At 42.9% G+C, this 18,116-nt stretch overlaps 1 protein-coding gene across 5 annotated transcripts in view; it reads right to left on the bottom strand.

The window, feature by feature from the left end:
- Positions 1–18,116, bottom strand: part of SPART (spartin) — a 410,240-nt gene that overhangs the window by 164,001 nt on the left and 228,123 nt on the right. For all 5 annotated transcript variants that reach the window (XM_086935094.1, XM_086935095.1, XM_086935092.1 and 2 more), the window contains exon 5: positions 7,988–8,182. In XM_086935094.1, the coding sequence (XP_086791220.1) occupies positions 7,988–8,182 (195 nt within the window). The remainder of the gene's footprint in view (positions 1–7,987; positions 8,183–18,116) is intronic.

Below are 18,116 nucleotides of genomic sequence, written 5' to 3'. Positions count from 1 at the left end.
GCCTGTAGTTCTCCAACACGCCGAGCTGACGTGAGAGCAAGAAGGAGAGCCAGTTTCCACGAAATATATTTTATGTCAGAACGATGGACTGGTTCAAATGGACCCTTCATGAGTTGAGAAAGGACCAAATTCAAATGCCCTGTAGGAGGGGGCGGTCTCACCGGTGGATAGACCCTGAACAAGCCCTTAAGAAATTGCTTGATTATCCTGGAAGACCACAAGGACGGACCGGTTCCTGTCCTTCTGAACCGTGACAAAGCAGCCAAATGGACCTTAATTGATGAATGAGCTAGTCCCGACTTGGCCAAGGACAGCAAGTAAGGTAGGATCTGATGAGGTTTGGAATTGAAAGGCTCAATGCTTTGTGTCCTACACCAACAACAGAATCTTTTCCACTTAAGGTGGTAAGTCCTGTTCGTTGAAGGAGCCCTTGCTTGAGACAGAACTTCCTTAATCTCCTTTGACAAGGGCAGGTTCATAAACTCTCGCTGCTCAGGAGCCATGCAGTCAGGTGTAACGACTGTGGGTCTGGGTGCCAAATTTGTCCGTCGGACATCGTGAGAAGATCCGGCAGAATCCTCAAAGGTAAGGGAGGAGCTATCGACAACAGATGGAGCTCCATGTACCAGAACTGCCTCGGCCAAGCCGGGGTTATCAGGATCATCCTGCAGAGCTCCACCTTGATTTTCCTGATCAGTCGTGGTATAAGGGAATGGGGGGAAAAGCGTAGACAAATGTCTTCGACCAAGCTATCGAAAGCGCATTTCTCAGTGAATGTTGATGGGGAAGCCTGCTTGCGTAAGACCGGCATTTTTTGTTGGTCGGAGTGGCAAAAAGATCGATGTCCGGCTTGCCCCACAGGCTGAAGACCTGCTCTAAGACTCTCTGATTCAACTCCCATTCGTGGCTGATCGAGGATGACCTGCTCAGTCTGTCGGCGTTTTAGTTTAGGACACCCGGCAAGTGTTCTGCTTTCAGTGACATCCTGTGAAGGATTGCCCATTCCCAGATCTGCTGAGCTTCTTGCGACAATGGGCGCGATCTGGTTCCTATCTCCTTGTTCACATAGTGCATGGCCGTGGTGTTGTCCGTCCTGATTAGCACTTGTGAACCTTCCAGGCGAGCAAGAAAAGCTTGTAGAGCCAATCGTATCGCCCTGAGTTCCAACAGATTGATGTGGAGGTGTTTCTCCTGGGGTGACCAGTGACCGCTGACATGTAGGTCCTGCGTCACCGCTCCCCAACCCTCCAATGACGCGTCCGTTGTTACCACTTGTGGAGACGGGTCGTTTGCGAAGGATAGACCTTGGGACAAGTTGTTTTGATCTGTCCACCATAAGGCCGCTTCCTTCATCTCTGGAGTGATCGTCACTCTGTCTTCGAATGAACCGTGGACCTGTTGCCACTGATTGTCTAGTTGCTCCTGCAAAGGACGCATCCTTAGTCGGCAATGAGGAATTAGTGGGATGCACGACGAGATTACTCCCAGCAGAGACTTGTAGCGGCGTACTGAAAGACACTTATTTGTTTGTAAGTCTTGGGCCATGGTTTGTAATTTCTGCCTCCTTTCCGGAGTAGGGAAGGCTCTTGAGAGCTTCGAATCCAAGATCGCCCCTAGGAAACGAGCTCTTGTGAACGGGACTAGGACAGACTTCTCGTTGTAAGGAGTGAGTCCCAAGTTCTGAAATAAATTGGTACAAGCCTGAACAGCCTTCAGCGCTGCTTCTCTGGACGGAGCTTTCAGTAACCAGTCGTCCAGATAGGGGAAGATCTGAAAATGATTTTTTCGCAGGAAAGCTGCTCCTGGCGCCAGCACCTTTGTGAAAATCCTTGGGGCTGAGCGGAGTCCAAAGGGTAAAACCCTGAACTGGTAATGTCTCTTGGCTACTGTGAATCGCAGAAACCTTCTGTGTGCTGGGTCAACTGGAACGTGGAAATAGGCATCCTCGAGATCGAGCGTGGCCATGAAATCCCCCGGGCTGATAAGCTTCAAGATGTCCTGGAGAGACACCATCCGGAAGGACAGGGAGATGAGATAGGTGTTTAACTCCCTGAGATCTAAAATGGGGCGCCACTTCTCTAGCGCTTTCCTCACCAGGAAGAACCTGGAATAGAATCCTTGACCCCTTTGGTTTGAGGGAACCGGCTCTATCGCTCCCTTCCGGAGCATCTGTTGAACTTCGAGCCGAAGGAGACGCTGGTGTTTCGATGGAGTGGCTGCCGGGGCTTTGGGTGGAGGGACTTGCGCGAATTCCAAGGTATGCCCTTTCCGAATTATGTTGAGCACCCAACGGTCCGATGTTATCCTGGACCAGTTGTGAAGGTATTTGTTGACCCTGCCTCCAACTGATGATTCCCTGAAGGAGGGTCCAGTAGGAAGAGCCAGGAGGACGCTATTGGCGCTTGGACGAATCCCGTCCTCATCCAGCTTGCTTTCCTTTATTGTAAGGCCTGGAGTAGTTGGTAGACTGGCCCTGCTGCTGTTGATAAGGCTGGCAGTATTGTTGGGAACCTGAGCCCGTGGTGGAATAGCGTTGCTGTTGGAAGGATCCTCTGTAATTACCACCCCTGCCTCTGGATCCCTTGAAAGGAGACTTTCTGAATTGAAGGGTCCCCAAGGACCTGGCAGTCTCTGTGTCCTTTTTTATGTCCTGCAGGGTCTCGTCAATGAGTTTGTCGAACAGAGCTTCTCCATCAAAGGGGAGATCCAAGACCTTGTTCTGGATTTCAGGCCGAAACCAGGTAGCCTTAAGCCATCCTTGGCGACGAAGTACTGCCGCTCCAGCCAATGAACAGAATGCCGTTGTGGCAATATTCATTGCACAGTCGATAATTTCCATCGACGTCGCCTCTCTGCCTCTATCGTAGATTCCGGAGGCAGGTGGTCAAGGTACGGGGCCACATCGCACCAGAGCTGGCGGTCGTACCTACCCAGGATTGCTAGGGCATTAGCCGCTCTCACCAGCAAACTTGCCATAGAGGAGAATCTTTTTCCCACGTTATCCAACCTCCGCCTTTCTTTGTCCTGAGGAGTTGTCAGTGGGGCAGAAGGGTTGCGTGATTTTCTCCGCGCCGCCTGCGAGATCACAGAGTCTGGCCTTGGGTGACCTGTTAAGGTCGCAGGAGCATCATCGGTCGCCTTGTATTTTTTATCTAGACGCGATAGCACCGGGACCACCGTCGCTGGGTGTTTCATAGCCTTTATGCCTTCTTTCCATAAGTGTTCCACAATAGGAATGGACCTAGTAGTTTTCCGAAAGGGTTCCTTAAAGTCATATAAGAAACAATCTGTAGTGACTTTGGGCATGGCCAATTTAAATCGTGCAGCAGCTCTCTCCATCAGCTGATGGAAACCCCCAATGTCCGCTGGCGGGGAGTCCGCCGGGTCCGGAACTGGAGATGAGGGATTGTCAATGACATATTCATCATATTCCGTATCAGGATTAGAGATATGATCAGTCTGCTGGTCCTCATCCGAGGAATCATCATCATCATCATCATGGCCCTCTTGTCGTCCCGAGGAATCCTGCTGAAAGGACGTTTGAGGATGAGGGGAAGCTGGAGCCGGAGAAGTAGGCCTCTCAAATGAAGCCGGAGCCCTTGTGGGCGTAGTAGGCGTTGACGAAACTGGAAAAGGCCTATTCGCCTTAGATTTATAGTCTTGCAGCATCTTATGCAGATCCTGAAGGAAAGATGCTTGAACTGTAACCATTCCTTGCTCAGATTGCTGCTGCTGCATCTGAAGACGACCAACCTCCGCTTGGCCGTATTCGCCCTCTGAATCCGTTTCCTGGCATTTGACAAAAAGCTGGGAGGGACTATTGGCATAGCTGAAAGTATCCTGTTCATCCTCCTCTGACTCTCCCTCCTGAAGGAGCATGGTCGGCAACAGAGGAGATACACTCCTTGGAGACGTCATTTCTGGCGTGATCCTTGTCACAGAAATGGTGATCCTCTTTTCTGTGGATAATATTGTTGGTTCCGTCGTCGACGGTTGTATTCGCGTCGTCGAGATTGGCGTCGTCGACGATGAAACTGTCGACACGCCAGCTGTTGACATAGTCACAGTAGAAGTCGTCGACGCCCTCGTCGACGAGACCGTAGTCGTCGACATCGTCGTCATGATGGACGTCGGCACCATCATCGTCGACGCCATAGTAGTTTTCGTCGTCGACGGGACCTTCGTCGTCGACAAGACCTTCGCCGTCGACGGGACCTTCGTCGTCAAGACCTTCGCCGTCGACAGGACTTTCGTCGTCGACAGGACTTTTGTCGTCGACGGCACCATCGACGTCGACTCCTTCGTCGACGGCCCCTTCATCGTCGGCGTCTTCAGCTTCTCCGTCGACGGTGAGGACTCGGCCGTCGACGGTGGCTTTCCTGTCGACGGTGTTTTCGACGACGACAAACCTAATTTAGGTGTTTCTGTCGACTGAACCTCCGCCGTCGACGTCTTCGTCGTCGAGGACTTTGAACTCCTCTCAGAAGACTGGGATGAAGGTGTTTTGAAGGCTGTGGCAGTCTTCTCACCGGTAGACGTAGTTGGTCCTTCCCTCTCCTTTACACTCTTGTGAGGAGATTTGCTGGGACCTTGGCTCTCAGACTCACTGGGGGTCTTTTTTGAGGCCTTTGAAGATCTTTCCAAAGAAGATGAAGGGGAACCCCTACCCCTCTTCACTGACCTTGTCGTAGAAGCCATCGACGCTGCCTCGTCACTGTCACTTGAGACAGTATCCTTCCTGGATTTTAGCTTTTGAAGCCATGTCAAGAGCCTACCCTCACGGTCCCGGAGGGTTTTGGCTGAAAAGGTGCGACAGATCTTACAGTCAGCAGCCTGGTGGTCAGGATAGAGGCAATATATGCAATCCTTATGCTTATCTTCCACAAAAAGCCTCTTCTTGCCACAGAAGGAACAAGGCTTGAAAAGGGTTTTTTTCTTCACAATATCCGACATCCTGGAAGACAGCTAACATCCTGAAGTGAATTTGAAAGATTCTGAAGAAAATTCTGAAGTAAAACCTTTATAAGAGTAGAAGTTGAGCAGAGCTCAAAGGAGACTCCCTAAGCACAACGTGCGGAAGAAAATCTGAGGCTCTGAGGTTACTTCAGGAAGGTTCTAAGTGGTGAGGCACTTCTGATTGGCTGATGCCAAAATTTGGTCTCTTTTACACAAAGAGGGTGATATGCTACAAAAGGGAATGAGGCCTAGGCCTTTTTCCATTGTCTTTTGTACCTACAGCTATGGTATTTTTGTTACCGAGACTCCCATTCCGGCGACGGGGAATGATACAAAGCATGGGAACCTATGAAAGTTCCAATACTGGGGTAACATACACCTATCCTCATGTTCGCGAACGATACTTTAATCGTCTCCAAAACTCCCAGTGGTCTGCAAAAAGCCTTGAGTAGGTTTGAGGATTTCTGCTCCATCCGGGTCATTGTAATTAATACGGAAAAAACAAAGTTCATGTCTTTTAATGAGCATAGATCATTTAGGGGGTAAGGTACATATGAATAATGCTCCCCTCGAGAAAGTTGATGCATTTACTTACCTAGGAGTCACGCTACAGGCAGATATGGGGTGGTCTAAACAAATTGACGTGGCCACATTAAAGCATAAACAGCAGGCCGGGGTCCTTGCAGCTAAATTTAGATCTTCTTTCTCCAAGCCGATTAGCCCATTGATGGAGATCTATGGCATGAATGTGCTAAGCTCCGCTCTTTACGGAGTGGAGCTCTGGTGATTTACGAATTTATCTACCCTATCTGTAGCTGAAAATTCCTTTCTTCGAAAGGTCACCAGTGTCCCGAAAAGTACACCTATGCGCCCATTGCTGCTAGACCTGGGTAGGAAAGCAGTAATGGATTTGGCAAAACTCCGCCCCCTTTTATATTGGCGAAGACTGTGGTGTACGGCTGAACTTGCACATTATGCCAAGGGTCTCAAAGATGTAACGGATACTGATCGTTTTCATAAGGTTAAATGGTTGAGAGAGATCAGGTCGTTGTTGGTGAACCTAGGTCTGAGTGAATTATGGGCCGATCCCCCTCAATGCTCCTTTTCCGTCAAAGAAGACCTTGAAGGAGATGTACTGTGATATGGTAATGGTAACAGTATGCTCTAGTGGCTCAGTAAAGCATTTGACAGGCCGGTTTTTAGAATTCAAGACAAGGCCTGCATTAGAACAGTACTGGGATTTCATTGAGAAACCATTTGACAGGAAGAAGTATTTCCAGCTCAGGGCTGGTACCCTACCTGTCAGGACATTTGCCAGCAAATGGGCAGGGGTCACTGAGAAAAAAAAAGAATGCAGGTGCTCTATCTGCACCTTTCCCACTTGACCTCCCCAGTAGTGGCGAAGCCTCAGAACCATCCTTATTGAGACTAAGTACTGAGGCATAAACATCGGATCATACCCTGATTATTCTGGACTCGTTCTAGAGGGAAGGATCGAAAATGCAACATATCCAGGATGGTTTCAACTAAAGGGATCAGGTATGACTTTGGCACATTGACTGTGAACCCCAACAATGTAAGGAGGTTTGCGGTCATCTGGAGGTGGTATACGACTGCCCGTGGCAAGCCTACCTTCAAAAGAGAGTTGCAGAGAAAGGGGAAGACTGGTACCCGCAAACCTCTAAAGATGCGTTGTGAACTCTGCCATCACGTTTGTGAGCACCAGGGGGTCACTGGTGAGGCAAAAAGGGAGCACAGCAAACTGAAAATGCTTGTGGCCCACCTTGAGCCACAGGTAGAGTCTGTGGACCTACGGTGAGAGGACATGAAATAGGCATTCTTCAGATGCAACACCGCCATCCAGTCTCCCGGACAGAAAGAACCAGTGTGCACATCTTGAACTTTCACTCCGCGGAAAGAGTTTGAGGGGTTGAAGATTTAAAATAGAGCCAATGTCTATGCCAATCTTCTGCATTATGTAATAGTGGGAACAGCACCCAGTTCTGATTACCGCGGCGAGGACCCGCTCTATGGCTCCTTTCTCCGGAAGAGTCTGGACTACAGAAAAATAGAGAAATGGTACTACAAAAGCTGCTCTGAAGTAAGTGGAATAGACTGTTAGATGGAAAGGAATGACAAGGCATAGCCCCTTTGGACTATCGGCAGAACCCACCTGTTGGATGCAACTGCTTTCCATCCATGGAAAAATAGAGATCCTGCCTCCCACGGGTGGTCATGTTCTGCTCAGGGAAAACAAAAGCATCTTGACGGCTACTACCGTAAAGGCCGGGAAGTTTCTTCCCCTTGTTGTCCTGAGCTGACCTGCTAGATCCCCTACCCAGACCCTGAAATGACTGGGGTACCTGTTGTTGAGACAGTGGACCTTGACAGTGACAAAACCCCGTTAAAGGGGAAAAAAAAGGTAGTCAATACAGTATATCTGCTTTCTTTAAAAACGCTTGAGGACAAAGTCAGACTTATCATCAAAAATGTGAGACTCGTAGAAAGGCATATCCATGAGAGATGCCTGAATATCACCTGAAAAGCCAATGGATCACGGATGGCACAGGAGCAGCATGCGTGTGTTGACTGGCTTGCCTAAGCAAACTGTTGCGTCGTGGGAGCTGTAGGCAGTATGGGTAGGTTGTCTCATGATTTCTATACGTTATCCTGAAGCGTGGCCATAAAAGAATGCAAACAAATGCAAAAAAGATAAGAAGAGACAGTACTATATTTATTAATAAGCCTTACTGATAAAAATTGAAAATACTTTTTGGGTAGCGTTTAGGTAACAGTCCTGGTTTGAAAAAAAATAAAGACATGTAGATGTTTGATATGAAAAGTCATTGGGTGCATCTCCACTCCTAATACAATATTTTGAGAGGAAACAGTATCAAGTTTGCCACAGATGGCAAACACAAATTTTGATTTTTAATCACTTAGCCACACTCATATGTAACTGACATTTACAACCACTTTGCTCACATCTTTATTTCCACATTTTATGACGAGTATAACATTTCATAGTTACCCAAGAATTGACTAACTTTCACCGCACCGCCAGTTGCTTGCTTTGCCACATTTAATCCCTTTGCAACAGTTGGGCTTACTTCAGTGGGATTTTCATCTGGTTGAATGTGCTCCCTTAGTTTTGAAGCCCCTTTGTGAATAGCTTTTCCAGTATATTCTGCTCCTTTTACAAAACCCCAGCTAATCCATGATGCCCCTGAAAAAAAGAAACATACATGACTTGTCACTATTAATATCTATCAAGTCAGCAAATGCAATCATATAATATTCTCTTATAAAACTATTCTTAATTTTAAGTTTTCCTTTGAACAAATCATATGGTGTGCAACAAGAACATTATATTCTGAGCGACACTCCAAATAGTGACCTTTGTGAAATAGCAATCAAATTCCACAAGCAAAAATAAAAAGGAGTACTTTATCCAAAATAAAAAGCTTGTGACGCTCCAATATCCCACTGTGATTAGATCACAATCCCTAAAGTCTCACAAAGCAATTCAACTGAACACCCTCTCAAGAGATTCTTCCTCTGATCTTTCTTTCAAGCACAATGCCCACCTAAACCAAAAATATTAACTGGTCTCGCCATAATCACCCCTCAGTCCAGACCACAAGAAACAACATGTGTCAAACACAGAAGCAATGAAAAGACAATGTTGCCCTGAACAGCTTATATGTGCAGTGTCTAAAGGTTCATAAACCCACAATGTTGACTTGATGTTTGCTGATGCACTTCAGTTTGAAAGAAGATGGATATTGCCAAACAATGTTTCAGCCATAGAGATGGCAAAAAATATCGGTACTTGAGGAAGAGTGATGAGAGGATAGGGTGATGAGAGAGAGGAAAAGGAGCTTGAAAGACAGAAAAGTAATGAGCAAAGCCATAGAGTCACAGAATAAAACACCATGGACTTTAAATCTCTTTCTACAGGAAGCAAGTCCATGTGTACCACCTATGCTGCTCAAAACAGAATGATTTGCTTCAAAAGTAGTTATTGGATGACACAGAACAGTTTCACTTGGGGACCCTTTCTTCTGCTGCCAGTGATATTATATAGTTTTAAGATCGTAGGAATAAATTATGTTGAGTTGGTCATTTCTAAAAGTGGTTTGCAAGTTCCTAGACATTTTTCCTGTGAAGTTCACAGTGCTAGAAATTCAAACAGAAAGACATGTTTTATGTATTTCCCAAGCCGGGAACTAGTCCATTGAGGCAATAGAGTACTATACCGACCATACCGTAAGGAAGAGTGAGTGCAACTATAAACCTGTTGTAGATAACAGTATGGGATAAATGGATAGTCAGATTACTTTATGCATACGAAAGGTTCTGACTAAGTGGGCTGTCAGAATGGATGGCAATGGTCTAATCACTACTGAATTCGACTTCCGAAAAAAGCCCTTGGCCTGACAGTCAACATGTGTTGGTTGTTCCTTTACAATTATCACTCCAATCACTTGGTTGGAAATACAACATGGAATTTTGCACATGATCTCTGGAAATTGGGATATATTTCAAGAACTGAGGTACAATTATTAGGACCCGTCTCTTTCTACAATTGCCTATTTTCATATGTGAATTCCTATTCATGATGAGGCAGCCAATAACAATTATAAGCTTAGTCAGAGGAAAGATGATTAATGAAGCTGAATTCTCTGGAACAGTAGTTCCACAGGTGTTCTGTCAAAATCTTCGTGTTAAATTACAACCAAACCAATAAATGGAGTGTTGCAGAGTATTTGAGATCTTCTAGAGAGAGGGAACACCAGATATTGTAAAAAATATTCAGGGTTTTCCGGTTGCCTAGGTTATTTATCCTTTAGAGAAAATGGATTTCAGCGTAAAGTATTTTGAAGAGTTTATCAGTCTGGTACTGCATATTTAGTCCTATGATACAATCCAATTGTGCCTCCACCTGAGAGAGGAAAAGCGGAAAGGACAGAGATTGGCTGCGTTCCTGTACATATGATATAAGCCAGCTGTATCCTTTGCATAGGATGTCTGACTCTTAAGACCCAGGATGACAGCAGAGTATCAAATACTGTTAGATGCAGGAAGTGACTATTGCTGTAGTAAAAAAAAAAAAAACTTGATTAGCTAAGCTACCATGTTAGTAATAGGACCACGTCAGATTAAATATAGGGCATAGAGCTCTTGAACTTGAACCTACTTTTTAGAGCTTAAACCATACAACCCCCAGCTTCCACAGACGCAGGATGCATCAACTCTCTCTTTTGCAAGGGACGGAGAACAAGCACATTTCCTGACCGCAGAAGCAATACATAAGCAGTAGGCTGCTGGTGTAAGAACTAAACCAAAACAGCAATATATTTCTTCATTTTGCCTATGCAAGAGCAATAAAGTTTTTATGTCTAGGAGTCAGGGGCTTTAAATGAAGGGTTGAAGAGCCTCAAAACATACAAGAGGAACACATTACTTACCATTAAGACCACTCTTTGTGGTGGATGCTATTTTTAACCGCATATTCCCCACCTATTAAATTATCACAGGCACCAGACTAGATCTGGAACTTTTGCAGTAAGTGCTCCCCCACCCATGCCAATAGATGGCCCCATCAGACCCTGTGACAGTTTTGCACCGCCCCTGGAAGTGGCAACATGGAGCAGTATAGGCACCCGTCACGTGGGCGTCCGTTTTCATTTCAGTTTCTGAAACTATTCCACACGTTTAGACATAGGTCAAGCATGACAAATTGTAACATGTTATTGTGCAAATCCTAACTTTGGACCTTTTTAGAACTGGGAGAAAGTGCCCCGTTTTACGTGGTCAACCACATTTTTTGCTATATTTGATTGCTGGTTTTTAAACAAATTGGCGCACTGCTGTCCTGTTACCACAGTATGTGCTCGGGCTCCTAAAACTTGGCAGAACTATCTAACTTCTTCCATGCATACTTAACGTTCAATAAGGCCACAGCATATGATGTAGAAAGTACATCAATGGCATGGACCTTGCCATCCACTAGTGTGACAAGGAAAATATGGGGTCTGCAATGCTTTATCATTCCTAGGCAATCAATCATGAATGCAACACGGTGTACCAATCAAATGTAGAGTCAGACAACACAATTAAACATTTCCTATATATGATGACCAATAAACATATAATTACTAGTATCAATGAATAAAAAAAGATTGAAAGTCAGAATTAGTCGTTTTTATTTATGTGAAAAGATAAGAAATCCTCACGAAAGGATTCACATACTATCATACATAAATTGTTTTCATAATCAATTGTATTCTTCATCAAATTAACAGAACATTGCAATCAGGAAAAAAACAATACTGTAAAAAAAATTATATAAAATGTGGCAAAAATTAAATCTTTCGACGCGCGTTTCGGCGTGGGTGGGACGCCTTCTTCAGGAAAGCCACGATTAAAATCTATTTCAACAAAGGTACATAAAAAACTAACATTAGATTAGCATTTAAATGTTTGATCTTCATGTCAAATGTTATATAAAACTTAAAATTACACAATACACTTCAAAACTGATCTATCTCACAATGCATTTTTTAATAAAACAGCATACAATTATTCTGACTCCCATTAATTGGACAACACCCGAGAAATAAATTGCTATCGACAACACCCGACAGTAACTTGTGCTATACTCCATAGTGTTCCATGTGATTGTATAAACGTTATATTAAAGGGGGGGATGTAGGGGTGTTTGAATATATATATAAAAGCTGACATACCTATTAGCGACTAGTATTATGATACAGATTAAACTTATTAGTATTAGTTTTAGAATACCTGTAGGTTTCAAGCAACTCGCATATTGATGATACCGAGTAGCTGTAGTCCGGACATAGATGGTAGAGGCGTCTGGAGTGTAGCAAAACTAAAGAGGAAGGGGACATATTTAAGAAACCTTCTGTCCCTCTCTCAAAATAGTAATAGTTACATTTTAACTTTTGTTGATCACAAGACCTCGTGAGGTTCTGCCTATGTATAAAAAACGAGATTACCTTATATATATAAAAAAATCGATAGTCAGCCTTGTTTAGGGCACTGTGGTTCTGATATTGGTCCAGATATATAGATGACATCTTCTTTATCTGGACCAATGGGAAGAACTCTCTGATTGAATTTTTAGAGTGGATCATTGCGGCTGATGTAAACCTTAAGTTTACTGAACACACAAGTAATGTTCAGGTAGAATTCCTGGACATTATGATTAGGAATAACGTGTGTAAGTTAGAAGCCTACCTATTTGTTAAAAGCACAGCAAGAAATACCATATTGCACTTTAGTAGTTTCCACCCACGTAATCAAAAAGAATATATCCCCTTTTCTCAATTCCTAAGGGTACGAAGGAATTGTTCTAATCTCAAAGATTATGATGTACAAGCTGCAACTATGAGAAAAAAATTCCTGGAGAGAGGCTATCCTCATCGGTTGATACGCAAATCGTAAATGCGAACTGGCATATTTTGAACAGCAACCCCAGTGATGATAAAAAACTACAAAACCACTCTTCGCCCATAGGCGAAATAAAAATCTAAAAGATTGGGTGGTGCATTCCAGGTTTTCTAATGGGAATACTGGAATGGTGCAGAAATCAATAAATGGTACTAAATCCATTAGAGGCACTTTTAAATGCTCCTCATACAAGTCATGTAACTCTATACTTGAAGGAGAATCATGGACTCACAATAGCATTACTATTAATGCGTCAGACATGTGGAACTGTAAGACGCAGAATCTAGTCTATTTAATAATGTGCCCATGTAATCTAGGGTACGTTGGCGAGACAGGTCGAGCCATCCAAACACGATTGAGTGAGCATCGCTCATCTATCAGAACTAAAAAAGCAACAGCACCGCTAGTCAAACATTTCATGGATAAAGATCACTCTTCTGATGATCTCAGGTGGAGAATCCTGGAGAAAATATATACCTCTGATACAAAAGGAGGTGAGAAGATTAGAAACGAGAAGTAGTCTGTTTTTTTATTTAGATACGTTCAAAAGGGGACTGACTTCAGATATACCATGGGAAAATGCAATCATATAAATCATATAAATAGATGAACATTTATTGGCAGTAAGCAATCCTACTGCCAAAAAAACTACATTGATTATTTTAGAAGGCATTACCCTTAATATTCATTTCTCTATTTATTCATCCTAGAATGGTTCAGTGCATATTGTAAACTAAATAGAGATCGACCCAAATAAATAGATAAGAAAGAATTTATAATGAGACTGTGTGGACTCTTTTAAAGTAATGAATACATTTAGAGATTGTCCCTAAAATTATTTGTGGATCGAGAATAATATATCTTATTAAAGCATTTAATTCATGTGTGTATCATACAATACAATGAACACATAACATGTAAGTTGTTTAGGAATTAAAAGCTGCCCCTCCTGATCTTTATCTCTGCTGGATTATCTATGTGTGGATTAAAACGTATGAATTTAGAGACGACCCCTATAGATCTGAGTAAGTGGAAAGATGCAATTGATTGGTCCACTGAATCATGTGACATAGCCACATAGGTCGCGTAAAAAATCCGTAGCAAAAAAACACAAGTCACTTAAGACGGCGGGGATATAAACGCCAACTTTCCCCAAGTCTATACCACACCACTTTCGAGACCGTCCACCAGACATGAGATCCATCATCTAAGAAATTCGGGTAAGCTCCGGCAGAGTTGTTAAACGGTACCCATGCGTAAAAGAAATCTGGCTCGCAGATCTAGTTTTAAGTCCTATCGTTTCTCTTGCAGACAATCCGGTCTGCATGCTTTGAAATAACGCTACTGCCGACCCAGGATACGCTGGTTGACAGGAGTTTTAAGTCGGGAAAAGAGAAAAAAATATAACAGCGTAAATCAGGTATTATTTTGGTTTCTAACTGAAAAGATAGATAAACAAGAGGCCTTATATAATACAAATGGCCTACTTTAGACGATTGTTCATATGTTTTCTTTTAGACGCATAATCCCGGTTCCCGTCGCCCGTCGAAATTCTCAATTTGAGAATAGGTCCAATTCATCAGTGATGCATACAACGGACCTTTGACAGACGGTTAAGGAAGTGAGATTACGGTAAACATTAGGTATACCAACTTTTCACCTTCTCTAGTGTTGTCAACGTATTTTAACCATTAGGAGACATTAATATATAGATGTGTTCTAAAGTATATATCTTTGCGGACTTTATCCTAGAAGCCGCTTTTTATACTTCCGTCATTTTTCCGAAGAGGAGAGCAAAGAAATCAAGGTGTTGCGCCCTAAATATATTGAGACAGACGTAGGAGGAAGCTAATATTATTTTACAGAAAGGTAATCATTATCATATGAAAAGTAAACGTGACAGCTATAAGGCTCATATGTCTTTATTTACTTATAATATGTATTAATTTGTAGATTTAACGACGAAAGGTCTCCAGGTATTATCAGTATCGACCGTGTCAAGATTATTTATCAGAACCACAGTGCCCTAAACAAGGCTGACTATCGATTTTTTATATATATATAAGGTAATCTCGTTTTTTATACATAGGCAGAACCTCCCGAGGTCTTGTGATCAACAAAAGTTAAAATGTAACTATTTCTATTTTGAGAGAGGGACAGAAGGTTTCTTAAATATGTCCCCTTCCTCTTTAGTTTTGCTACACTCCAGACGCTTCTACCATCTATGTCCGGACTACAGCTACTCGGTATCATCAATATACGAGTTGCTTGAAACCTACAGGTATTCTAAAACTAATACTAATAAGTTTAATCTGTATCATAATACTAGTCGCTAATAGGTATGTCAGCTTTTATATATATATATTCAAACACCCCTACATCCCCCCCTTTAATATAACGTTTATACAATCACATGGAACACTATGGAGTATCGCACAAGTTACTGTCGGGTGTTGTCGATAGCAATTTATTTCTTGAGTGTTGTCCAATTAATGGGAGGCAGAATAATTGTATGCTGTTTTATTAAAAAATGCATTGTGAGATAGATCAGTTTTGAAGTGTATTGTGTAATTTTAAGTTTTATATAAAATTTGACATGAAGATCAAAAAGTAACATTTAAATGCTAATCTAATATTCGTTTTTTATGTACCTTTGTTGAAATAGATTTTAATCGTGGCTTTCCTGAAGAAGGCATCCCCCCCACGCCGAAACGCGCGTTGAAAGATTTAATTTTTGCCACATTTTATATAATTTATTTTTAACAGTATTGTTTTATTCCTGATTGCAATGTTCTGTTAATTTGATGAAGAATACAATTGATTATGAAAACAATTTATGTATGATAGTATGTGAATCTTTTCGTGAGGATTTTTTATCTTTTCACATAAATAAAAACTACTAATTCTGACTTTTTCAATCTTTTTTATTCATTGATAGTAGTAATTATATGTTTATTGGTCATCATATATAGGAAATGTTTAATTGTGTTGTCCGACTCTACATTTGATTGGTACACCGTGTTGCATTCATGATTGTCTAGGAATGATAAAGCATTGATGATTTGTTTCCTGTCCTAGGAATCTACCTAGAATTGGTTCAGGGGGTCCTTGATATTTTCACAAAATATGGGGTCTGGCCAATCAATTGTGTCCGACAGCTGCAGTTTAAACCTGCAGTGTGATTTGTAGAAACAACCTATTTGACGGGGGAAAAAACAATTTTAAATATGAATAAGTCACTTCTAAGTAGGCCTTTCAGCCCACAACGTAGAGTGGCTAGTATTAAAGTGGGACAGGTAGATATTTGATGCTACTATCTGCCTACAGTGCAAACCCCGAAAAGCTGTTTGCACTATGGAGTATTCTGGCTATCCTATGAGGAAAAGTAGAGTGCAAATTAATATATTCCTTGCTCACTGCTTCGTCTCCACCCCTGCCTTGACCTGCAGTTATTATAGCAGTGGAAGTCCAACAATTCATAAACCAACTCGCATGTGGCTAGCTGATGCTAGCCTGCTCACACCTGATGCATGTATTACTGTGAGATCTTTTAAGCCCCAGCTCCTTTCAGTCAACAGTTGGTCATTGTAGCGGTCTACTGGTGAGACTGACCTTTGGTTCCTGAACTTTTGATATCCTTGTTTCCTGCGCTTTTGGTTTGCCTTGATTCCTGAGCTATACTCATTTCTTGTTCCTGTTCTTGATTTGCAGCGGGTTCCTTGTTCCTGATTAGCACTACTTGCATTGTCTCTTTATTCCCAAGCTATAGCTATTTCCTGTTCCTGATTAGCACTGCTAACGAAGCTATCTTGATTCCTGAGCTACAGCTATCCCTGTTCCCAAAGTAGCACTGCATTCAGTGCTTCCTTGATCCCTGTTCCTGAGCTGTAGCTATTCTTGTTTCTGAATTAGTAACTACCTGTAGTTCTACCTCAATTCCTGTTCCTGAGCTATAGTATTCCTTGTGCCTGAACTAGCACTGCCTGCAGCGCTACCTTGTTTCCAGAGTTCCTGAGATATATTTATTCTTTGATGCATCCTTGCCTCAATGCAAAAAGAGTTATGTTTTTCTTGTAAATGCACCACATCTGCCCCTGTTGGAGATTTGTCCAGGAACCAATGTGTAATTCAATTAGCAACTCTAAGAAACCTGGATGGACCTGGAGAGTTCCCTCACTATACCCTTGTATCCACAGTTTAGTTTATTTATTTAAAGAGTTTTATATAGCGCAAACGTGACCCTTGGATATCAGAGCGCTTCACAATTACATGAGGTAGGTTAGGTATACAGCCATAAAGTATTAACATAAAAATATACAATGACATGAGGTAGATTTAGGATACAACTTGATATCAAGGTGTACTGGGACTTCCTGTCCAAAATAGTTCTGAAATGTATTTTTCCCATGCATTCTCCATTCATAAGTCAGGAGTAGTATAATACCGACAGAGGTTATCCCCAGTATAGCTGGTGACTTTCTCTTTACTTACATTGTTGTTCTGTTTGGGAAACATCTATGTCACGGTGCTAGTAATGAACTGTCTAGCCTATGGGAAGGAACTTACTCATTAGGAAGATCTTAGCTTCCCTCTTAAATGTTGCAGTGTTTGGAATTTTCCTAATGTTTGGAGGGAGTGAGTTCCAGATTCAGGGGGCTGCTCCTGAGAAAGCTCTATCATACGTTTTCTTCTTCCGGAAGATGGGTGGTCTCAACAACAGCTCCTTGGCACTCCTGGCTGGTCTGCTTCCTCCTGATAACTCAATTTTCTGGGCCAGGTATCTTGGTGTTTTGTAGTGGAGAGCTTTGTGGTTAATACATGCCATTTTAAGTTGAATTCTGGCTTCGCAAGGTAGCCAGTTTAACGCTTTCAGGTGTGGAGAGATATGGCCGAATTTTCTCGATCCGGTGAGGAGTCTTGCAGCTGGATTGAGGCATGCTTTTAGTGGTGCTGTGAACATTTTTGGTCGACCTGCTAAGGTTGTACATCCCTATTTAATCCTTGAGATGACTAAGGATTGGACTGCCAGTTTGAGATCCGCCGAAGGAATGAATGGTTTCACTTTTCTAATTTAGTTCAAATGAAATCGGGCACTTTTTTTCATTGATTTGATGTGGGCTTTCATGGCTAGGTCCTCATACAGCGCGATTCCTAGTGATTTCGCTGAGACCACTAGAGTAGGGGTGCAGTTTAGTGCTGTGATCAGTTTGGTCTATTCTAACCCTGGGCGAAGCACTACGCTACGCTCGCGGAGTTTGCGAAGTTTGCGCAACTTCGCACTATGCGAGCTGCACGTAGCACAGTGCGAACACGCGTAGTGCAGCGCTCATTTTTTGCTTGTTCACGGTTCTGAACGTAATGTTCGCGACCATGAGCAAGCAAAATGACATCCCGGCGAGATTCTCAACGCGGGGAGGTAAGGTTTCTCATTGTGAGTGGTTGCGCATGCTCGCGACCACTCTCAATGAGAAACTACCAGTTCGCGTTGAGAAAGCTGCAGCTCGAGTAATAATCTACTCGAGCAGCAGAAAACTACAGCTCGCACTGTGCAAGATGCCGTTTCCAATGATTGCACAGTGCCAGATGCTTGTCCGCACTGTGCAATTATTGAAAATGCATCTTCCACAGTGCGAACATGCTACTACGCAGCTCGCGTAATGCTACCTGAAGTTCGCGTAGTG

The sequence above is a fragment of the Lissotriton vulgaris genome, chromosome 8 (genome assembly GCF_964263255.1).
Source record: "Lissotriton vulgaris chromosome 8, aLisVul1.2, whole genome shotgun sequence".
In the NCBI taxonomy this organism is placed as follows: domain Eukaryota; kingdom Metazoa; phylum Chordata; class Amphibia; order Caudata; family Salamandridae; genus Lissotriton; species Lissotriton vulgaris.
The sequence above is the reverse complement of the archived record's forward strand: the minus strand, read 5'-3'. Positions and strand labels throughout refer to the sequence as shown.